This window comes from Tachyglossus aculeatus, chromosome 22, assembly GCF_015852505.1.
Source record: "Tachyglossus aculeatus isolate mTacAcu1 chromosome 22, mTacAcu1.pri, whole genome shotgun sequence".
NCBI lineage: Eukaryota > Metazoa > Chordata > Mammalia > Monotremata > Tachyglossidae > Tachyglossus > Tachyglossus aculeatus.
Genome location: NC_052087.1, coordinates 54,722,040 through 54,747,695, shown reverse-complemented (window position 1 = coordinate 54,747,695; position 25,656 = coordinate 54,722,040). Strand labels below are relative to the sequence as shown.

Below are 25,656 nucleotides of genomic sequence, written 5' to 3'. Positions count from 1 at the left end.
TACGATTGATTGATTGATTGATTGATCAGGTTGCCCCATGGGGAGCTCACATTAATCCCCATTTGACAGATGAGGGAACTGAGGCCCGGAGAAGTGAAGTGCCTTGCCCAAAGTCACACAGCTGGCAAGTGGCGGGGCCGGAATTTGAACCCGTGACCTCGGACTCCAAAGCCCGGGCTCGTTCCACTGAGCCACGCTGCTTCTATGTATTTGTTAAGCGCTTACTATGTGCCAAGCCAAGCACTGTTCTAAGTGCTGGGGTAATAATAATAATAATGATATTTGTTAAGTGCTTACTATGTGCCAAGCACTGTTCTAAGTGCTGGGGTAATAATAATAATAATGATATTTGTTAAGTGCTTACTATGTGCCAAGCACTGTTCTAAGTGCTGGGGTAATAATAATAATGGTCTTTGTTAATAGCTTGTTCTAAGTGCTGGGGTAATAATAATAATAATGATATTTGTTAAGTGCTTACTATGTGCCAAGCACTGTTCTAAGTGCTGGGGTAATAATAATAATGGTATTTGTTAATAGTTTGTTCTAAGTGCTGGGGTAATAATAATAATAATAATGATATTTGTTAAGCGCTTACTATGTGCCAAGCACTGTTCTAAGTGCTGGGGTAATAATAATAATGGTATTTGTTAATAGCTTGTTCTAAGTGCTGGGGTAATAATAATGATAATGATATTTGTTAAGTGCTTACTATGTGCCAAGCACTGTTCTAAGTGCTGGGGTAATAATAATAATGGTATTTGTTAATAGCTTGTTCTAAGTGCTGGGGTAATAATAATAATAATAATGATATTTGTTAAGTGCTTACTATGTGCCAAGCACTGTTCTAAGTGCTGGGGTAATAATAATAATGGGATTTGTTAATAGCTTGTTCTAAGTGCTGGGGTAATAATAATGATAATGATATTTGTTAAGTGCTTACTATGTGCCAAGCACTGTTCTACGTGTTGGAATTAAAATAAAAATAATAATATTTGTTAAGCACTTACTATGTGCCAGGGACTGTTCGAAGCACTGGGGTAATAGGTAACAATAATAAGAATAATATTTGTTAAGTGCTTACTATGTGCCAAGCACTGTTCTAAGTGCTGGGGTAATAATAATAATAATAATGATATTTTTTAAGTGCTTACTATGTGCCAAGCACTGTTCTACGTTTTGGAATTAAAATAAAAATGATAATAATAATATTTGTTAAGCACTTACTATGTGCCAGGGACTGTTCGAAGCACTGGGGTAATAGGTAATAATAATAAGAATAATGATATTTGTTAAGTGCTTACTATGTGCCAAGCACTGTTCTAAGTGCTGGGGTAATAATAATAATGGTCTTGGTTAATAGCTTGTTCTAAGTGCTGGGGTAATAATAATGATAATGATATTTGTTAAGTGCTTACTATGTGCCAAGCACTGTAATACGTGTTGGAATTAAAATAAAAATAATAATAATAATATTTGTTAAGCACTTACTATGTGCCAGGGACTGTTCGAAGCACTGGGGTAATAGGTAATAATAATAAGAATACTGATATGTGCCAAGCACTGTTCTAAGTGCTGGGGTAATAATAATAATGGGATTTGTTAATAGCTTGTTCTAAGTGCTGGGGTAATAATAATAATGATATTTGTTAAGTGCTTACTATGTGCCAAGCACTGTTCTACGTGTTGGAATTAAAATAAAAATAATAATATTTGTTAAGCACTTACTACGTGCCAGTGACTGTTCTAAGCACTGAGGTAATAATTAATAATAATAATAATATTTGTTAAGTGTTTACTATGTGCCAAGCACTGTTCTACGTGTTGGAATTAAAATAATAATAATAATAATATTTGTTAAGCACTTACTATGTGCCAGGGACTGTTCTAAGCACTGAGGTAATAATTAATAATAATAATAATAATAATAATATTTGTTAAGTGTTTACTATGTGCCAAGCACTGTTCTACGTGTTGGAATTAAAATAATAATAATAATAATATTTGTTAAGCACTTACTATGTGCCAGGGACTGTTCTAAGCACTGAGGTAATAATTAATAACAATAATAATACTATTTGTTAAGTGTTTACTATGTGCCAAGCACTGTTCTACATGTTGGAATTAAAATAATAATAATAATAATGATATTTGTTAAGCACTTACTATGTGCCAGGGACTGTTCTAAGCACTGGGGTAATAATTAATAATAATAATAATATTTGTTAAGTGCTTACTATGTGCCAAGCACTGTTCTACGTGTTGGAATTAAAATAATAATAATAATAATAATAATAATGATATTTGTTAAGCAGCGTGGGGAAGCAGCGTGGCTCAGTGGAAAGAGCACAGGCTTTGGAGGCAGAGGTCATGGGTTCAAATCCCGGCTCTGCCACTTGTCAGCTGTGCAACTTTGGGCAAGTCACTTAACTTCTCCGGGCCTCAGTTCCCTCATCTGTAAAATGGGGATGAAGACTGTGAGTCCCATGTGGGACAACCTGATTACCCTGTATCTACCCCAGCGCTTAGAACAGTGCTTTGCACATGGTAAGCGCTTAGCAAATACCAACATTATTATTATTAAGCACTTACTATGTGCCAGGCACTGTGTTTTACTCTATTTATTTATTTAATTTATTTGTACATATCTATTCTATTTATTTTATTTTGTTAGTATGTTTGGTTTTGTTCTCTGTCTCCCCCTTTTAGACTGTGAGCCCACTGTTGGGTAGGGACTGTCTCTATATGTTGCCAACTTGTACTTCCCAAGCGCTTAGTACAGTGCTCTGCACATAGTAAGCGCTCAATAAATACGATTGATGATTGATGATGATGGGGTAATAATAATGATGATGATGGTATTTGTTAAGCGCTTTCTATGTGCCAAGCACTGTTCTAAGCGTTGGGGTAGATACAAGGTCACCAGGTTGTCCCACGGGGGGCTCACCGTCTTCATCCTCATTTGACAGATGAGGGAACTGAGGCCCAGAGAAGTGACTTACCCAAGGTCACGCAGCTGACAAACGGCGGAGCCGGGATTAGAACCCATGACCCCTCTGACTCCGAAGCCCGGGCTCTTTCCACTAGGCCAGGCTGCTTCTCTGTCTAACGGAGCCAGTCTGGGCCTGGGGCTCAGAGGACCTGGGTTCTAATCCCGCTTCTGCCGCCTGTCTTCCGTGGGACCTTGGGCAATCAATCAATCAATCAATCGTATTTATTGAGCGCTTACTGTGTGCAGAGCACTGTACTAAGTGCTTGGGAAGTACAAGTTGGCAACATATAGAGACGGTCCCAGTCGCTGCACTTCTCAAGGATTCAGTTTCCACCTCTGTAAAATGGGGGTTCAAGACCTGCCTTCCCTCCCCTGAAGACCTTCCCCATGCGGTCTGATTTTCTTGTACCTATCAATAATAATAATGACGGCATTTGTTAAGCGCCTACTATGTGCCAAGCACTGTTCTAAGCGCTGGGGTGGATGCGAGGTGATCAGGTTGCCCCATGTGGGGCTCACAGTCTTCATCCCCATTTTAACGTTTGGTACAAAGTAAGCGCAGAACGGATATCTTTTAGACTGTGAGCCCACTGTTGGGTAGGGACTGTCTCTATATGTTGCCAATCTGTACTTCCCAAGCGCTTAGTACAGTGCTCTGCACATAGAAAGCGCTCAATAAATACGATTGATGATGATGATGGTATCACAATTACTATTATCATATGATCAAAACACGAATATGCACTTAGAACCTCAGTGACCTCATCTGTAAAATGGGGATGTATATATATATATATATATATATATATATATATATATATATATATATATATATATATTTGTACATATTTATTACTCTATTTATTTATTTACTTTGCTTGTACATATCTACTCTATTTATTTTATTTTGTTAGTATGTTTGGTTTTGTTCTCTGTCTCCCGCCTTTTAGACTGTGAGCCCACTGTTGGGTAGGGACTGTCTCTAGATGTTGTCAATTTATACTTCCCAAGAGCTTAGTACAGTGCTCTGCACATAGTAAGTGCTCAATAAATATGATTGATGATGATGATCTATTCTATTTATTTTATTTTGTTAGTATGTTTGGTTTTGTCCTCTGTCTCCCCCTTTTAGACTGTGAGCCCACTGTTGGGTAGGGACCATCTCTATATGTTGCCAACTTGGACTTCCCAAGTGCTCAGTACAGTGCTCTGCACACAGAAAGCGCTCAATAAATACGATTGATAATGATGATGATGATGATGAAGACTGGGAGCCCTATGTGGGACAACCTCATTAACCTTGTATCGACCCCAGAGCTTAGAACGGTGCTTGGCACATAGTAAGCACTTAACAAATACCATCGTTATTATTATGATTGCCCCAGCACTTAGAACAGTGCTTGGCACCTAGTAAGCGCTTAACAAATACCATCACTATTATTATTATCATTATTACCCTAGAGCTTAGAACAGTACTTACCACATAGTAAGCGCTTTACAAATACCATTATTATTATCATTATTATTATTATTATTATTATTATTATTATTATTATGACAGTGCCTGGCACAAAAGTAAGCACTTAAATACCACAATTATTATTATTATTACTATTATTAACTTGTACTTCCCAAGCGCTTAGTACAGTGCTCTGCACACAGTAAGCGCTCAATAAATACGGTTGATTGATTGATTGATTATTATTATTACATGGGCCGGGAATCACCTGAGCTGTGAAATGGACAGGTTATGATAATATATATATATCTTTTAGACTGTGAGCCCACTGTCGGGTAGGGACTGTCTCTATGTGTTGCCAATTTGTACTTCCCAAGCGCTTAGTACAGTGCTCTGCACACAGTAAGTGCTTGATAAATACGATTGATGATGATGATGATGATATATTATAAACTGTTTATTTACATCTATGTCTCTCTCCCCCTCTAGACCGTCAGCTCGTTGTGGGCAGGGAATGTGTCTACCAACTCCGCTGTATCGTCCTCTCCCAAGCGCTTAGTACAGTGCTCGGCCCACAGTAAACTGCTCAATTAATACAATTGATTATGAGAGTTTAGTACCATGCTCTGCCCATGGAAGCACTCAATAAATACCATAGACTGATAAGCAGTGTGGCTTAGTAGATAGAGCCCGGGCTTGGGAGTCAGAGGTTGTGGGTTCTAATCCTGGCTCTGCCACTTGTCAGCTGTGTGACTTTGGGCAAATCACTTCACTTCTCTGCACCTCAGTGACCTCATCTGTAAAATGGGGATGAAGACTGTGAGTCCCACGTGGGACAACCTTGATTACCTTGTATCCCCCCCAGCGCTTAGAACAGTGCTTGGCACATAGTAAGCGCTTAACAAATACCAACATTATTATTATTATTATTATTACCACAGCTCTTAGAAAATTTTCGGCACATAGTAAGCGCTTAACAAATACCACCATTATTATTATTATTATTATTATTATTATTATTATCATCATCATTAACATAAGCAGCATGGCTTAGTGGAAAGAGCACGGGCTTGGGAGTCAGAGGTTGTGGGTTCTAATCCTGACTCTGCCACTTGTCAGCTATGTGACTTTGGGCAAATCACTTCACTTCTCTGCCCCTCAGTGACCTCATCTGTAAAATGGGGATGAAGACTGTGAGTCCCACGTGGGACAACTCTGATTACCTTGTATCCCCCCCCCCCCCCAGCGCTTAGAACAGTGCTTGGCACATAGTAAGCGCTTAACAAATACCAACATTATTATTATTATTATTACCACAGCACTTAGAAAATTTTCGGCACATAGTAAGCGCTTAACAAATACCACCATTATTATTATTATTATTATTATTATTATCATCAACAAAAGCAGCATGGCTTAGTGGAAAGAGCCCGGGCTTGGGAGTCAGAGGTTGTGAGTTCTAATCCCGGCTCCACCACTTGTCAGCTGTGTGACTTTGGGCAATTCCCTTCACTTCTCTGGGCCTCGGTTCCCTCATCTGGAAAATGGGGGTGAAGACTGTGAGCCCCACGTGGGACAACCTGATTACCTTGTATCTACCTCAGTGCTTGGCACATAGTAAGCACTTAACAAATACCATCATTATTATTATTAATAATAATAATAATTGTAGTATTTGTTAACTGCTTACTATATACCAAGCAATGTTCTAAGCACTGGAGGGGATATTCATTATCATTATTGAGCAGTTACTGTGGGCCGAGCACTGTACTAATGATAATGTACATGTATACATATATACCTGTATATATGTATATATGTTTGTACATATTTATTATTCTATTTATTTATTTTACTTGTACATATCTATTCTATTTATTGTATTTTGTTAATATGCTTGGTTTTGTTCTCTGTCTCCCCCTTTTAGACTGTGAGCCCACTGTTGGGTAGGGACCGTCTCTATATGTTGCAAACTTGTAATAATAATAATAATAATAATGGCATTTATTATGCGCTTACTATGTGCAAAGCACTGTTCTAAGCTCTGGGGAGGTTACAAGGTGATCAGGTTGTCCCCCATGGGGCTCACAGTCTTAATCCCCATTTTACAGATGAGGGAACTGAGGCACAGAGAAGTGAAGTGACTTGCCCAAAGTCACACAGCTGACAATTGGCAGAGCCGGGATTTGAACCCATTACCTCTGACTCCAAAGCCCGGGCTCTTTCCACTGAGCCACGCTGCTTCTCTACTTCCCAAGCGCTTAGTACAGTGCTCTGCACACAGTAAGCGCTCAATACATACGATTGAATGAATGAATGAACAGTCTTAATCCCCATTAAGAGAAATGGGGTTGCAGGGCTAATAACAGTAATAATACTAATGGCATTTGTTAAGTGCTTACTATGTGCAAAGCACTGTTCTAAGCGCTGGGGAGGATAAAAGGTGATCAGGTTGTCCCACTGGGGGCTCACAGTCTTAATCCCCATTTTACAGATGAGGTCACTGAGGCTCAGAAAAGTTAAATGACTTGTCACACACTTTACAAGTGGCGGAGCCGGGATTAGAACCCATGACCTCTGGCTCCCAAGCCCGTGCTCTTTCCACTGAGCCACGCTGTTCAGCGCTCACTCTGTGCCAAGCCCTGTTCTAAGTGCCGGGGTAGATACAAGGTGATCAGGTTGTCCCACGTGGGGCTCAGGGTCTTAATCCCCATTTTACAGCTGAGGTAACTGAGGCCCAGAGAAGTGAAGACTTCTGGGAGCCCACTGTTGGGTAGGGACTGTCTCTATATGTTGCCAATTTGTACTTCCCAAGCGCTTAGTACAGTGCTCTGCACATAGTGAGCCCTCAATAAATACGATTGATGATGATGATGATGAAGTGAAGTGATTTGCCCAAGGTCACCTGGCAGACCAGCAGCAGAGCCGGGATTAGAAGCCAGGACCTTCTGCCGCCCAGGTCCGGGCTCTAGTCACTAGACCACACTGCTTCTCATTATATAAGTGCCTTAGAGAAGCAGCGTGGCTCAGTGGAAAGAGCCCGGGCTTCGGAGTCAGAGGTCATGGGTTCAAATCCCGGCTCCGCCACTTGTCAGCTGGGTGACTTTGGGCAAGTCACTTCACTTCTCTGGGCCTCAGTTCCCTCATCTATAAAATGGGGGTGAAGACTGTGAGCCCCCCGTGGGACAACCTGATCACCTTGTCACCTCCCCATCGCTTAGAACGGTGCTTTGCACAAAGTAAGTGCTTAATAAATGCCATTATTATTATTATTATTATTATTATTATCATTATTGCCCAAGGTCCCATAGCAGTCAAGCGGCGGAGCTGGGATTAGAACCCGGGTCCTTCAACGCCCAGGTTCTAGCCACGATAACATGCTGAGTCCAAAGTGGCGACTTGACACCTGTCCACATGTTTTATTCTGTTGTCTGTCTCCCCCTTCTCGACTGTGAGCCCACTGTTGGGTAGGGACCGTCTCTAGATGTTGCCAACTTGGACTTCCCAAGCGCTTAGCACAGTGCTCTGCGCACACTAAGCGCTCAATAAATACGATTGAATGAATGACTGAATGAGCATCTCTATCTGTTGCCCAGTTGGACTTCCCAAGCGCTTAGTACAGTGCTCTGCACACACTAAGTGCTCAATAAATACGACTGAATGAATGAATGAATGAGCATCTCTGTCTGTTGCCCAGTTGGACTTCCCAAGCGCTTAGTACAGTGCTCTGCACACAGTAAGCGCTCAATAAATATGACTGAATGAATGAATGGTGGATCCGTATGGAGCGTCCTCAGAAGCGTCCTGAGAAGCAGCGTGGCTTAGTGGAAAGAGCCCGGGATTTGGAGTCAGAGGTCATGGGTTCAAATCCCGGCTCTGCCACTTATCAGCTGTGTGACTTTGGGCACGTCACTTCACTTCTCTGGGCCTCAGTTCCCTCATCTGTAAAATGGGGATTAAGACGGTGAGCCCCATGAGGGACAACCTGATCACCTTGTAACCTCCCCTGCGCTTAGAACAGTGCTCTTGCACATAGTAAGTGCTTAATAAATGCCATCATTATTATTATTTGGAGTCAGAGGTCATGGGTTCAAATCCCAGCTCTGCCACTTATCGGCTGCGTGACTTTGGGCACATCAGTTCACTTCTCTGGGCCTCAGTTTCCTCATCTGTAAAATGGGGATTAAGACGGTGAGCCCCCCGTGGGACAACCTGATCACCTTGTTAACCTCCCCAGCGCTTAGAACAGTGCTTTTGCACATAGTAAGTGCTTAATAAATGCCACCATTATTATTATTTGGAGTCAGAGGTCATGGGTTCAAATCCCGGCTCTGCCACTTATCGGCTGTGTGACTTTGGGCACGTCACTTCACTTCTCTGGGCCTCGGTTCCCTCATCTGTAAAATGGGGATTAAGACGGTGAGCCCCACGAGGGACAACCTGATCACCTTGTTAACCTTCCCAGCGCTTAGAACAGTGCTTTTGCACATAGTAAGTGCTTAATAAATGCCATCATTATTATTATTTGGAGTCAGAGGTCATGGGTTCAAATCCCGGCTCTGCCACTTATCGACTCTGTGACTTTGGGCACGTCACTTCACTTCTCTGGGCCTCGGTTCCCTCATCTGTAAAATGGGGATTAAGACGGTGAGCCCCACGAGGGACAACCTGATCACCTTGTAACCTCCCCAGCGCTTAGAACAGTGCTTTTGCACACAGTAAGTGGTTAATAAATGCCATCATTATTATTATTTGGAGTCAGAGGTCATGGGTTCAAATCCCGGCTCTGCCACTTATCGGCTGTGTGACTTTGGGCACGTCACTTCACTTCTCTGGGCCTCAGTGACCTCATCTGTCAAATGGGGATGAAGACTGTGAGCCCCCCGTGGGACAACCTGATCACCTTGTAACCTCCCCAGCGCTTAGAACAGTGCTTTTGCACACAATAAGTGCTTAATAAATGCCATCATTATTATTATTTGGAGTCAGAGGTCATGGGTTCAAATCCCGGCTCTGCCACTTATCGGCTGTGTGACTTTGGGCACGTCACTTCACTGGGCCTCAGTTCCCTCATCTGTAAAATGGGGATTAAGACGGTGAGCGCCACGAGGGACAACCTGATCACCTTGTTAACCTTCCCAGTGGTTAGAACAGTGCTTTGCTCATAGTAAGCGCTTAATAAATGCTATCATTATAAGCGTCCGGGGCTTGCGTTAAAAGCTGAGGAAGGCTCTGGCCGAAATTTCTCGCTCCTGAGGCCTTCTGAGGTCGTATTTCGTAACCCGCCAGCGAATTTGGGCAATATCTGGTGAGCCGCCATCCTCCGAGAGGGCACGGTGCCACGGCAGGCGGGCCTCTCCCGTCAGCTCCCTGTCCGGCCAATGCTTCCCCTTGGGTCACCCAGCACGCAGCTGGCAAGGCCGGGATCGGAACCCAGACCCTTGAATTCCATTTATTCTGACGACTTGCCACCTGTCCACATCATCATCATCAATCGTATTTATTGAGCGCTTACTATGTGCAGAGCACTGGACTAAGCGCTTGGGAAGTGCAAACTGGCAACATATAGAGACAGTCCCTACCCAACAGTGGGCTCACAGTCTAAAAAGTGGGCTCACGGTCCACGTGTTTTGTTCTGTCGTCTGTCTCCCCCTTCGAGACTGCGAGCCCGCTGTTGGGTAGGGACCGTCTCTACAGGTCGCCGACTTGTATCTCCCAAGCGCTTAGTAGAGAAGCAGCCTGGCTCAGTGGAAAGAGCCTGGGCTTTGGAGTCAGAGGTCCTGGGTTCAAATCCCGGCTCCACCCATTATCAGCTGTGTGACTTTGGGCAAGTCACTTCACTTCTCGGGGCCTCAGTTCCCTCATCTGGAAAATGGGGATTAAGACTGTGAGCCCCACGTGGGACAACCTGATCGCCTTGTATCCCCCCAGTGCTTAGAACAGTGCTTTGCACATAGTTAAGCACTTAATAAATGCCATTATTATGATTATTATTATTATTATTATTATTATAGGTCTGAGACTGACCTGGCTTTCCCAACTCACAGTCCACCAGCTCCATTCTCAATCAATCAATCGTATTTATTGAGCGCTTACTGTGTGCAGAGCACTGTACTAAGCACTTAATAGAAGGTCCGGGGAGGGTCCACTCCTGGCTTTCCTGTCCCCTACTCATTCATTCATTCATATTTATTGAGTGCTTACTGTGTGCAGAGCACTGTACTAAGCACTTGGAAAGTATAATAATAATAATTATGGTATTTGTTAAGTGTTTACTATGTGCCAAGCTCTGTTCTAATAATTCATTCATTCACTCCTATTTATTGAGCGCTTGCTGTGTGCAGAGCACTGTACTAAGCGCTTGGGAAGTACAAGTTGGCAACGTATAGAGACGGTCCCTACCCAACAGTGGGCCAGAAAATAATAATAATAATAATAATAATAATGTTGGTATTTGTTAAGCGCTTACTATGTACCAAGCACTGTTCTAAGCACTGGGGTAGATACAAGGTAATCAGGTTGTCCCACGTGGGGCTCACAGTCTTCATCCCCATTTTACAGATGAAGGAACTGAGGCCCAGACAAGTTAAGTGACTTGCCCAAGGTCACACAGCTGACAAGTGGCAGAGCTGGCATTAGAACCCACAACCTTTGGCTCCCCAGCCCATGCTCTTTCAATCAATCAATCAATCAATCGTATTTGAGCACTTACTGTGTGCAGAGTACTGTACTATGCGCTTGGGAAGTACAAGTTGGCAACATATAGAGACAGTCCCTATCCAACAGTGGGCTCACAGTCTAAAAGGGGGAGACAGAAAATAAAACCAAACATACTAACAAAATAAAATGAATAGATATGTACAAGTAAAATAAATAGAGTAATAAATATGTACAAACATATATACATATATACAGGTGCTGTGGGGAAGGGAAGGAGGTCATCAATCAGTCAATCGTATTTATTGAGCGCTTACTATGTGCAGAGCACTGTACTAAGCGCTTGGGAAGTACAAGTTGGGAACATATAGAGACAGTCCCTACCCAACAGTGGGCTCACAGTCTAAAAGGGGGAGACAGAGAACAAAACCAAACATACTAACAAAATAAAATAATTAGAATAGATATGTACAAGTAAAATAAATAAATAAATAAATAAAGTAGCAAATATGTACAAACATATATACAGGTGCTGTGGGGAAGGGAAGGAGGTAAGATGTGGGGGGATGGAGAGGGGGACGAGGGGGAGAGGAAGGAAGGGGCTCAGTCTGGGAAGGCCTCCTGGAGGAGGTGAGCTCTCAGTAGGGCCTTAGACTGCGAGACTTCTATACTGCGAGCTCGCTGCGGGCCGGGACTGTCACTGTTTATTGCTGTATTGGACTTTCTCAAGCAGTTAGTATAGTGCTCTGCACACAGTAAGCGCTCAATAAATACGATTGAGGGAATAAATGAATGGTTTTCCCACCCCCTACCCCACCCGTCTCCATAGGCCAATTCGGGGCCCTGGCGGCCTCCCTCACGGTCCTCGAACCAAGTCGGACTCTCGTTTTAAGATGCTGGAGCGGTCTTACCTTTGAATTTTGATCGGATGTTGGCCAGTTCTTTGTTTATCCTCTTGATTTCCGCTTCTTTACTTTTGCCTGAAAGAACGGAAGAATCAGGGTTGAAATCGGAACTCCCTCCTTGTCAAAAATACCCTCTCCTCCTTGGGTCCTCCCTCTCCATCTCCCCCATCTTACCTCCTTCCCTTCCCCACAGCACCTGTATATATGTATATATGTTTGTACATATTTATTACTCTATTTATTTACTTATTTTACTTGTACATATGTATATATGTTTGTACATATTTATTACTCTATTTATTTATTTTACTTGTACATATGTATATATGTTTGTACATATTTATTACCCTATTTATTTATTTTACTTGTGCATATCTATTCTATTTATTTTATTTTGTTAATATGTTTGGTTTTGTTCTCTGTCTCCCCCTTCTAGACTGTGAGCCCACTGTTGGGTAGGGACCATCTCTAGATGTTGCCAACTTGGACTTCCCAAGCGCTTAGTACAGTGCTCTGCACACAGTAAGCGCTCAATAAATACGACTGATTGACTGATTACCTCCTTACCTTCCCCACAGCACCTGTACATAGGTACATATGTTTGTACATATTTATTACTCTATTTATTTTACTTGTACATATCTACTCTATTTATTTTATTTTGTTAATATGTTTGGTTTTGTTGTCTGTCTCCCTCTTCTAGACTGTGAGCCCGCTGTTGGGTAGGGACTGTCTCTATGTGTTGCCAACTTGTACTTCCCAAGCGCTTAGTACAGTGCTCTGCACACAGTAAGCGCTCAATAAATACAATTGATTGATTGATTGTACATATCTATTCTATTTATTTTATTTTGTTAGTATGTTTGGTTTTGTTCTCTGTTTCCCCCTTTTAGACTGTGAGCCCGCTGTTGGGTAGGGACTGTCTCTATATGTTGCCAACTTGTACTTCCCAAGCGCTTAGTACAGTGCTCTGCACACAGTAAGCGCTCAATAAATACGATTGATTGATTGATTGGGTCAGTCTCCAGGGACTCAGGAAGGTTAGTGACCTTTTCCCCACCCCGAGGCGACCCACTGGCACCGCTCCTCAGGGCAGCCGCTGAAGAACGGAGATTCGAATCCCGCTTCCAAGGAAAGACTGCGGCAATCCGGACGGCTATGGCGATCCATTCACTCATTCACTCAATCGTATTTATTGAGCGCTTACTGCGTGCAGAGCACTGTACTAAGCGCTTGATTCCAAACGCTCTACCCGGGATCCTCAAGAGGGAGAAGCGGCGTGGCCGTAGGCTACGTGGGGTTTAGTGGAAAGAGCCCAAGCTTGGGAGTCGAAGATCGTGGATTCTAATCCTGACTCTGCCACTTGTCCGCTGTGTGACACTGGGCAAGTCACTTCACTTCTCTGTGCCTCGGTTCCCTCATCTGTAAAATGGGATTAAGACCGTGAGCCCCACGTGGGGCAACCTGCTTACCTTGTATCTATCACTGTGCTTAGAACAGTGCTTGCACATTGTAAGCGCTTACCAATACCATAATTATTATTATTATTTTATGGGACTGAGAGGCAGGAAGCCTGGTTCCTTGTCCTGCCACTTTTTTTTTAAATGGCATTTGTTAATGCACACAGTAAGCGCTCAATAAATACGATTGAATGAATGAATGAATGAATGAATCACAACTAATAATTATGGTACTTAAGCGCTTACTAGGTGTCAAGCACTGTTCTAAGCCCTGGAGATGATATTCATTCATTCATTCAATCGTATTTACTGAGCGCTTACTCTGTGTGAAGAGCACTGGACTAAGCACTTGGGATTGAATGAATGAATGAATGAATCACAACTAATAATTATGGTACTTAAGCGCTTACTAGGTGTCAAGCACTGTTCTAAGCCCTGGAGATGATATTCATTCATTCAGTCAGTCATATATACTGAGCACTTACTCTGTGTGAAGAGCACTGGACTAAGCGCTTGGGATTGAATGAATGAATGAATCACAACTAATAATTATGGTACTTAAGCGCTTACTAGGTGTCAAGCACTGTTCTAAGCCCTGGAGATGATATTCATTCATTCATTTAGTCATATTTACTGAGTGCTTACTCTGTGTGAAGAGCACTGGACTAAGCGCTTGGGATTGAATGAATGAATGAATGAATCACAACTAATAATTATGGTACTTAAGCGCTTACTAGGTGTCAAGCACTGTTCTAAGCCCTGGAGATGATATTCATTCATTCACTCAATCGTATTTACTGAGCGCTTACTCTGTGTGAAGAGCACTGGACTAAGCGCTTGGGAAGTCCAAGTTGGCAACATGTAGAGACGGTCCCTACCCAACAACGGGCTCACAGTCTAGAACGGGAAAAAAGACAAAACAAAACATGTGGACAGGTCGTCAGAATAAACAGAAACAAAGCTAGATGCACATCATTAATAAAATAAATAGAACAGTAAATATGTACAAGTTAATCAGGTTGGACACAGTCCCCATCCCACATGGGACTCAAAGTCTCAATCCCCATTTTCCAGGTGAGGTAACCGAGGCCCAGAGAAGTTAAGTGCCTTGCCCAAGGTCACCCAGCGGACATGTGGCGGAGCCAGGATTAGAACACAGGTCCTTCTGACTCCTAGCCCCGTGGTCTATCCATTAGGCCATGCTGCTTCTCTAAGCGCTTATTATGTCCCAGGTACTGTACTACACGCTGGAGGAGATACATGCTATTTCATTCAATCGTATTTATTGAGCGCTTACTGTGTGCAGTGCACTGTACTAAGCGCTTGGGAAGTACAAGTACCATGTATTATATAGTATACATTGTATTATATATTATACATAATATATAGTGTTATTATACATAGTATATACTATATATTTTACACAATATATAGTACTATACATATTATAATACTATATATTGAGCTATATATTATATAATATATATTAATACAGAGAAGCAGCTTGGCTCAGTGGATTTGGCTTGGACTCAGTACCGGGGAAGCAGCAGGGTTTAGGAATCAGAAGCAGAAAATTTAGACGAAACGTGCTTAAGGAGAAGGAGGAAAAACTATCAGTTGCATCTCTGGGGTATTTGTTAAGCACTTACTATGTGTCACTGTTCTGAGCACTGCGGTAGATACAGTATCTGTCCCATGTGGGGCCCACTGCCCAAGTAGGAGGGAGAATGGGGATTGAATCCCTATTTTGCAGTGGAGGAAACAGATCAATCAATCAATCGTATTTATTGAGCGCTTACTGTTTGCAGAGCTCTGTACTAAGCGCTTGGGAAGTACAAGTTGGCAACATCTAGAGACGGTCCCTACCCAACAGTGGGCTCACAGTCTAGAAGGGGGAGACAGAGAACAAAACCAAACGTATTAACAAAATAAAATAAATAGAATAGATATGTACAAGTAAAATAAATAAATAAATAGAGTAATAAATCTGTACAAACATATCATCATCATAATCAATCGTATTTATTGAGCACTTACTATGTGCAGAGCACTGTACTAAGCACTTGGGAAGTACAAGTACCATGTATTATATAGTATACATTGTATTATATATTATACATAATATACAGTGTTATTACACATAGTATATACTATATATTTTACACAATATATAGTACTATACATATTATAATACTATATATTGAGATATATATTATATAATATATATTAATACAGAGAAGCAGCTTGGCTCAGTGGATTTGGCTTGGACTCAGTACCGGGGAAGCAGCAGGGTTTAGGAGTCAGAAGCAGAAAATTTAGACGAAACGTGCTTCAGAAGGAGGAAAAACTATCAGTTGCATCTCTGGGGTATTTGTTAAGCACTTACTATGTGTCAAGCACTGTTCTGAGCACTGGGGTAGGTACAGTCCCTGTCCCACGTGGGGCCCATTGCCCAAGTAGGAGGGAGAACGGGGATTGAATCCCTATTTTGCAGTGGAGGAAACAGATCAATCAATCAATCAATCGTATTTATTGAGCGCTTACTGTCTGCAGAGCTCCGTACTAAGCGCTTGGGAAGTACAAGTTGGCAACATATAGAGACGGTCCCTACCCAACAGTGGGCTCACAGTCTAGAAGGGGGAGACAGAGAACAAAACCAAACGCATTAACAAAATAAAATAAATAGAATGGATATGTACAAGTAAAATAAATAAATAAATAAATAGAGTAATAAATCTGTACAAACATATCATCATCAATCGTATTTATTGAGCGCTTACTATGTGCAGAGCACTGTACTAAGCGCTTGGGAAGTACAAGTACCATGTATTATATAGTATACATTGTATTATATATTATACATAATATATAGTGTTATTATACATAGTATATACTATATATTTTACACAATATATGGTACTATACATATTATAATACTATATATTGAGCTATATATTATATAATATATATTAATACAGAGAAGCAGCTTGGCTCAGTGGATTTGGCTTGGACTCAGTACCGGGGAAGCAGCAGGGTTTAGGAATCAGAAGCAGAAAATTTAGACGAAACGTGCTTAAGGAGAAGGAGGAAAAACTATCAGTTGCATCTCTGGGGTATTTGTTAAGCACTTACTACGTGTCAAGCACTGTTCTGAGCACTGGGGTAGGTACAGTCCCTGTCCCACGTGGGGCCCATTGCCCAAGTAGGAGGGAGAACGGGGATTGAATCCCTATTTTGCAGTGGAGGAAACAGATCAATCAATCAATCAATCGTATTTATTGAGCGCTTACTGTCTGCAGAGCTCCGTACTAAGCGCTTGGGAAGTACAAGTTGGCAGCATATAGAGACGGTCCCTACCCAACAGTGGGCTCACAGTCTAGAAGCGGGAGACAGAGAACAAAACCAAACGCATTAACAAAATAAAATAAATAGAATGGATATGTACAAGTAAAATAAATAAATAAATAAATAGAGTAATAAATCTGTACAAACATATCATCATCAATCGTATTTATTGAGCGCTTACTATGTGCAGAGCACTGTACTAAGCGCTTGGGAAGTACAAGTACCATGTATTATATAGTATACATTGTATTATATATTATACATAATATACAGTGTTATTATACATAGTATATACTATATATTTTACACAATATATAGTACTATACATATTATAATACTATATATTGAGCTATATATTATATAATATATATTAATACAGAGAAGCAGCTTGGCTCAGTGGATTTGGCTTGGACTCAGTACCGGGGAAGCAGCAGGGTTTAGGAATCAGAAGCAGAAAATTTAGACGAAACGTGCTTAAGGAGAAGGAGGAAAAACTATCAGTTGCATCTCTGGGGTATTTGTTAAGCACTTACTATGTGTCACTGTTCTGAGCACTGCGGTAGATACAGTCCCTGTCCCACGTGGGGCCCATTGCCCAAATAGGAGGGAGAACGGGGATTGAATCCCTATTTTGCAGTGGAGGAAACAGATCAATCAATCAATCAATCGTACTTATTGAGCGCTTACTGTTTGCAGAGCTCTGTACTAAGCGCTTGGGAAGTACAAGTTGGCAACATATAGAGTCGGTCCCTACCCAACAGTGGGCTCACAGTCTAGAAGGGGGAGACAGAGAACAAAACCAAACGTATTAACAAAATAAAATAAATAGAATAGATACGTACACGTAAAATAAATAAATAAATAGAGTAATAAATCTGTACAAACATATCATCATCACCAATCGTATTTATTGAGCGCTTACTGTGTGCAGAGCACTGTACTAAGCGCTTGGGAAGTACAAATTGGCAACATATAGAGACGGTCCCTACCCAACAGTGGGCTCACAGTCTAGAAGGGGGAGACAGAGAACAAAACCAAACATATTAACAAAATAAAAATAAATGGAATAAGTATGTACAAGTAAAATAAATAAGTAGAGTAATAAATATGTACAAACATATATACAGGTGCTGTGGGGAAGGGAAGGAGGTAAGACGGGGAAGAGGGGGATGAGGGGGAGAGGAAGGAGGGGGCTCAGTCTGGGAAGGCCTCCTGGAGGAGGTGAGCTGCCCACGTTAAGTGACTTGTCCAAGGTCACACAGCAGGAATAATAATAACGGCATTTATTAAGCGCTTACTATGTGCAAAGCACTGTTCTAAGCGCTGGGGAGGTTACAAGGTGATCAGGTTGTCCCACGGGGGGCTCACAGTCTTAATCCCCATTTTACAGATGAGGAACTGAGGCCTAGAGAAGTGAAGTGACTTGCCCAAAGTTACACAGCTGACAATTGGCGAAGGCGGGATTTGAACCCATGACCTCCAACTCCAAAGCCTGGGCTCTTTCCACTGAGCCACGCCGCTTCTCCAGGAAGTGGCAGAGCCAGAATTAGAACCCAGGTTCTCCGGCTCCCGGGCCCGGGGCCTTATCCACTGAGGCCACGCAGCTTCCAGGTATAACTGAGTGGGGAAAGGATCTTTGTTTCAAGGTATCTACGGAGAAGCAGCGTGGATCGATGGAAAGAGCCCGGGCCCGGGAGGTCATGGGTTCAAATCCCAGCTCCGCCAACTGTCAGCTACGTGACTTTGGGCAAGTCACTTCACTTCTCTGGGCCTCAGTTCCCTCATCTGGAAAATGGGGGTGAAGACTATGACGTGGGACAATCTGATCACCTCGCATCCTCCCCTGCGCTTAGAACAGTGCTTGGCACATAGTAAGCGCTTAACAAATGCCATCATCATTGCTATTGTTATTATACAGGAAGAATCCCATTCCATTTTTCCCAGAGAAGGCAGGAAATGGATATCATTGTCTTCCCGTCTTGTACCCGGAAGCGGGGGCAGTTCCACGACTCGGCCCGCGGAAATGAAGACACCAGAGGGGCCCCGCGTCTCCAGCTGGAAGCCGACAGCTCGGGGCAATCATCATCATCATCAATCGTATTTATTGAGCGCTTACTATGTGCAGAGCACTGTACTAAGCGCTTGGGAAGTACAAATTGGCAACATATAGAGACGGTCCCTACCCAACAGTGGGCTCACAGTCCAACTCTGTGCAGAGCGCTGGACTGAGCGGTTGGGAGAGTCCAATAGAGTCCATGAACCCCACCCTCAAGGAGCTGACAGTCTACTGGGTGCCGGCACACAGAGACACAGGAGTCAGGGCTCCGCCACCTCCCCGCTGGGTGACCTTGGGAAAATCACTTCACCTCTCTGGGCCTCAGTCACCTCATCTGGAAAATGGGGATTCAATCTCCGTTCTCCCTCCTATTTAGACAGAGAGCCCCACGCGGGCCAGGGACTGCGCACAACCTGATTAAATTTCATTCAATTCGTTCATTCAACTGTACTTACTGAGCACCTACTGTGTGCAGAGCACTGTACTAGGTGCTTGGGAGAGCACTGTACTAAGTGCTTGGGAGAGCACTCTCCCCCTCGTCCCCCTCTCCATCCCCCGATCTTACCTCCTTCCCTTCCCCACAGCACCTGTATATATGTATATATGGTTGTACATATTTATTACTCTATTTATTTATTTATTTTACTTGTACATTTCTATCCTATTTATTTTATTTTGTTGGTATGTTTGGTTTTGTTCTCTGTCTCCCCCTTTTAGACTGTGAGCCCACTGTTGGGTAGGGACTGTCTCTATGTGTTGCCAATTTGTACTTCCCAAGCGCTTAGTACAGTGCTCTGCACATAGTAAGCGCTCAATAAATGTGATTGATTGATTGATTGATTGATTGAGAGCACTGTACTAAGTGCTTGGGAGAAGATAACAGAACAATAAACAGATTCCCTGTCCGTAATGAGGTGACAGTCTACAGGGGGAGACTGACATTAATAGAAATAAATAAATGACAGATACGGACACAGGGGCTGTGGGGCTGGGAAGGGGGATGAATCAATCAATCGTATTTATTGAGCGCTTACTGTGTGCAGAGCACTGTACTAAGCGCTTGGGAAGTACAAGTCGGCAACACATAGAGACGGTCCCTACCCAACAGCAGGCTCACAGTCTAGAAGGGGGAGACAGAGAACAAAACCAAACATAGTAACAAAATAAAATAAATAGAATAGATATGTACAAGATAGAGTAATCATCATCATCATCAATCGTATTTATTGAGCGCTTACTATGTGCAGAGCACTGTACTAAGCGCTTGGGAAGTACAAACTGGCAACATATAGAGACAGTCCCTAACCAACAGTGGGCTCACAGTCTAAAAGGGGGAGACAGAGAACAAAACCAAACATGCTAACAAAATAAAATAAATAGAATAGATATGTACAAGTAAAATAAATAAATAAATAGAGTAATAAATATGTACAAACATATATACATATATACAGGTGCTGTGGGGAAGGGAAGGAGGTAAGATGGGGGGATGGAGGGGGGACAAGGGGGGGAGAGGGGGACGAGGGGGATGAAGAAATGGAGCACGTTGGGGCGACGCAGAAGGGAGTGGGAGAAGAGAAAAGCAGGGAAGGCTTCTTGGAGGAGATGGGCCTTTGATAACGCTTTGAAAATGGGAAAAGTCATTGTCTGTGGGATTTGAGGAGGGAGCGCATTCCAGGCCAGAGGAAGGATGTGGGTGAGAGGTCAGTGGTGAGATAGATCATGAGACAGACCACAAACTATGTGCCTGGCTCTGTATTAAACACTGGGGTAGATCATCATCAATCGTATTTATTGAGCGCCTACTGTGTGCAGAGCACTGTACTAAGCGCTTAGATACAAGCTAATCAGGTTGGACACAATCCTTGTCCCACGTTGGGATCACAGTCGCAGCAGGGGTGTCATCTGTTGCATTGGACTCTCCCAAGCGCTTAGTACAGTGCTCGGCACATGGTAGGCGCTCAGTAAATACCAATGATGATGAGGATTTCTGCATCCTGAAAAGAGGCCCTTTCCCATTTCTGTCAAGTTGCCAGTTCTGGATCCCTATTATTATAAGCCTGGGAGTCGTGGGAACTGGATTCTGATTCTGCCGCTTACCTGCTCCGTGACCTGGGCCAAGTCACTTCCCTTCTCTGGGCTCAGTTTCCTCCCCGGATTCAATAACAGTTCTCCCTCCTACTTGGAATGTGAGCCCCATGTGGGACCTGAGAGCCCGGGCTTTGGAGTCGGAGGTCATGGGTTCAAATCCCGGCTCCGCCAATTGTCAGCTGGGTGACTTTGGGCAAGTCACTTCACTTCTCTGGGCCTCGGTTACCTCATCTGGAAAATGGGGATTAAGACTGTGAGCCCCCCGTGGGACAACCTGATCACCTTGTATCCTCCCCAGCGCTTAGAACAGTGCTTTGCACATAGTAAGCACTTAACAAACGCCATCAGTATTATTATTATCTGTAAAACGGGGATTAAGACTGTGAGCCCTATGTGGGACAACCTGATCACCCTGTATTCTCCCCAGTGCTTAGAACAGTGCTTTGCACATAGTAAGCGCTTAACAAATGCCATCATTATTATCTGTAAAATGGGGATTAAGACTGTGAGCCCTATGTGGGACAACCTGATCACCTTGTATCCCCCCAGCGCTTAGAACAGTGCTTTGAACATAGTAAGTGCTTAACAAATGCTATCATTATTATTATTACTACCCCAGAGCTTAGAACAGTGCTTCACACACAGTAAGTGCTTACTACTACTAATAGTGGTATTCGTTAAGTGCTTATTATGTGCCAGGCACTGGACTAAGCACTGGGGTGGACACAAGCAAATCGAGTTGGACACAGTCCCTGTCCCATGTGGGGCTCACAGGCTCAATCCCCATTTTACAGATGAGGTGACTGAGGCCCAGAGAAGTGAAGTGACTTGCGCAAGGTCACGCAGCAAACGAGTGGCGGAGCCGGAATTAGAACCCAGGACCTTCTGACTCCCACGCCTGGGCTCTATCCACTAGGCCATCTTGTCATTATTATTATCAGTAGGAGTTCTGTAGGGATGGTCCCCATTTCCGAGCAGGAATCCAGAGAGCCCAGAATCGGCTTTCTCCAAATGAATCCTGCCAAGAAAACGCTTTAAATTGCTGCTTCCAAAAATCTCAATAAACTACATCTCCAAATACCATGTCCCATTGCTACCCCTGAAAAGATAATAACTGTGGTATTGGTTAGGCGCTACATGCCAAGCACTGTACTAAGTGGCAGGGTAGATGGAAGATAATCAGGTTGGACACAGTCCCTGTCCCACAGAGGGCTCACAGATGAATGGATAATAATAATAATAATGTTATTTGTTAAGCGCTTACTATGTGCAAAGCACTGTTCTATGCACTGGGGAGGTTACAAGGTGAACAAGGCCCTACTGAGAGCTCACCTCCTCCAGGAGGCCTTCCCAGACTGAGCCCCTTCCTTCTTCTCCCCCTCGTCCCCCTCTCCACCCCCCATCTTACCTCCTTCCCTTGCCCACAGCACCCGTATATATGTATATATGTTTGTACAGATTTGTTACTCTATTTATTTATTTATTTTACTTGTACATATCTATTCTATTTATTTTATTTTGTTAGTATGTTTGGTTTTGTTCTCTGTCTCCCCCTTTTAGACTGTGAGCCCACTGTTGGGTAGGGACTGTCTCTAGATGTTGCCAACTTGTACTTCCCAAGCGCTTTGTACAGTGTTCTGCACACAGTAAGTGATCAATAAATACGACTGATGATGATGAACAGGTTGCCCCACAGGGGGCTCACAGTTTTAATCCCCATTTTATAGATGAGGGTACTGAGGCACAGAGAAGTTAAGTGACTTCCCCAAAATGACACAGCTGACAGCTGGAGGAGCCGGGATTTGAACCCATGACTTCTGACTCCAAAGCCCGTGCTCTTCCCACTGAGCCACGCTGCTTCTCCAGCGTGGTAAGGTAGAATCCCTTCTCCTTCTCCAGCTTCTCCAGGCGAATGAAGCGGCTTTGGCTAGTGGAAACAGCACAGGCCAAGGAGTTAGAAGGACCTGGGTTCTAATCCTAGCTCCGTCACGTCTCTGCTGAGGGACCTTGGGCAGGTCGCTTCACCTCTCTGGGCCTCAGTTCCCTCACCTGGAAAATGAGGATTGAGACTGTGAGCCCAGGTGGGGCAGGGACCGTGTCCAACCTGATTAACTGGCGTCTACCCCAGCGTTCAGTACGGTGCCAGGCACCGTATTTATTTATTTATTTCTATTCACGTCTGTCTCCTCCTCTAGAGAAGCAGCGTGGCTCAGTGGAAAGAGCCCGGGCTTTGGAGTCAGAGGTCATGGGTTCGAATCCCGGCTCCACCACTTGTCAGCTGTGGGGCCTTGGGCAAGCCACTTAACTTCTCTGTGCCTCAGTTACCTCATCTGTAAAATGGGATTAAGACTGTGAGCCCCACGTGGGACAACCTGATCACCTTGTATCCCCCAGCGCTTAGAACAGTGCTTTGCACATAGTAAGCACTTAATAAATGCCATTATTATTATTATTATTATTATTATTACATAGTAAGTGCTTAACAAATAGCAAAAACTAAATAAATAAATAAGCAGGGGGAGGGGAGGAGGAAGGAAAGGAGGGAGCCACGGGAAGCGCTCAGTTCTGGCCTCGAGGAACGTCAGGAAGGCCCGTGACCCCATGACCATGTGTCCTTGCGGGGGGATTTCACCGTAATTCCCCAGACGCAGGAAGGGCACTGTGCCAGCCAGAAGCCACCATCATCATCATCATCATCATCATCAATCGTATTTATTGAGCGCTTACTATGTGCACAGCACTGTACTAAGCGCTTGGGAAGTACAAATTGGCAACACATAGAGACAGTCCCTACCCAACAGTGGGCTCACAGTCTAAAAGGGGGAGACGGAGAACAAGACCAAACATGCCAACAAAATAAAATAAATAGGATAGATATGTACAAGTAAAATAAATAAATAAATAGAGTAATAAATATGTACAACCATATATATATATATACAGGTGCTGTGGGGAAGGGAAGGAGGTAGGATGGGGGGATGGAGAGGGGGACGAGGGGGAGAGGAAGGAAAGGGCTCAGTCTGGGGAGGCCTCCTGGAGGAGGTGAGCTCTCAGCAGGGCCTTGAAGGGAGGAAGGGAGCTAGCTTGGCGGATGTCGAACGTCCTCCGTCCTCGTATCCACCAGACGATCGCTCTCCCCTACCTTCAAAGCCTCACTGAAAGCCCACCTCCTCCAAGAGGCCTTCCCTGACTAAGCCCCCCTTTCCTCTCCTCCCTCTCCCTTCTGCATCGCCCCGACTCACTCCCTTTATTCATCCCCCCATTCCCAGCCCCACACCATTTACCTCCCTGTCATTTTATTTATTTCTATTCGCGTCTGTCTCCTCCTCTAGACTGGAAGCTCCTTGTGGGCAGGGAATACGTCATATTGTACTCTCCCGAGAGCTCAGTACAGTGCTCTGCACACAGTAAGTGCTTAATAAATGTGATTAACTGACGCAGAAGGCCGGGGGAGCCGGGGGAAAAGGGGACTTAATCGGAGAAGGCCTCTTGGAGGAGATGTAACCCTAATAATGGGGAAGCAGTGTGGCTTAGTGGGAAGAGCCTGGGCTTTGGAGTCCGAGGACCTGGGTTCTAATCCCAGCTCCACCGCTAATCGTGTGACTTTGGGCAAGTCACTTCACTTCTCTGTGTCTTCGTTCCCTCATCTGAAAAATGGGGATTAAGTCTATGAGCCCCTTGTGGGACAACCTGATTACCTTGCATCTACCCCAGCACCTAGAACAGTGCCTGACACACAGTAAGCACTTAAACAAATACCATTATTATTATTATTCATTCATTCAATTGCATTTATTGAGCGCTTACGGTGTGCAGATCACTGTACTAAGCCAAGCGCTTGGGAAGTACAAGTTGGCAACATCTAGAGACGGTCCCTACCCAACAGTGGGCTCACTGTCTAGAAGGGGGAGACAGAGAACAAAACAAATTAACAAAATAAAATAGAATAGATATGTACAAATAAAATGAACAAATAAATAGAGTAATAAATACGTACAAACATATATACACATATACAGGTGCTGTGGGGAGGGGAAGGAAGTAAGGTGGGGGGATGGGGAGGGGGAGGAGGGGGAGAATGAATTCATTCATTCATATTTATTGAGCGCTTACTGTGTGCAGAGCACTGTACTAAGCACTTGGGAAGTACAATTTGGCAACACATAGAGACGGTCCCTACCCAACAGTGGGCTCACAGTCTAGAAGGGGGAGACAGAGAACAAAACAAATTAACAAAATAAAATAAATAGAATAGATATGTACAAATAAAATAGATAAATAAATAGAGTAATAAATACGTACAAACATATATACACATATACAGGTGCTGTGGGGAGGGGGAGGAAGTAAGGCGGGGGGGATAGGGAGGAGGGGGAGAATGAATTCATTCATTCATATTTATTGAGCGCTTACTGTGTGCAGAGCACTGTACTAAGCGCTTGGGAGGTACAAGTCGGCAACATATAGAGACGGTCCCTGCCCAACAACGGGCTCACAGTCTAGAAACGGGTTCCAGTCTAGAGAGTGGAGGGCTGGTGGATACGGAGGGGGAAGGCATTCCAGGCCTAGAGAGAGGACGTGGGCGAGAGGTCGGCGGTGAGACAGGCGAGATGGAGGCCTGGGGAGCGAGTCGGCATTAGAAGAGTGAAGTGTGTGGGCTGGGGTGGAGGATGAGAGCAGCGAGGTGAGGTAGG

At 43.6% G+C, this 25,656-nt stretch overlaps 1 protein-coding gene across 2 annotated transcripts in view; it reads right to left on the bottom strand.

Moving 5' to 3' along the window:
• The window catches only part of AP2A2 (adaptor related protein complex 2 subunit alpha 2), a 133,090-nt gene that overhangs the window by 62,801 nt on the left and 44,633 nt on the right, over window positions 1–25,656 (bottom strand). For both annotated transcript variants that reach the window (XM_038764735.1, XM_038764736.1), the window contains exon 2: window positions 12,017–12,085. In XM_038764735.1, the coding sequence (XP_038620663.1) occupies window positions 12,017–12,085 (69 nt within the window). The remainder of the gene's footprint in view (window positions 1–12,016; window positions 12,086–25,656) is intronic.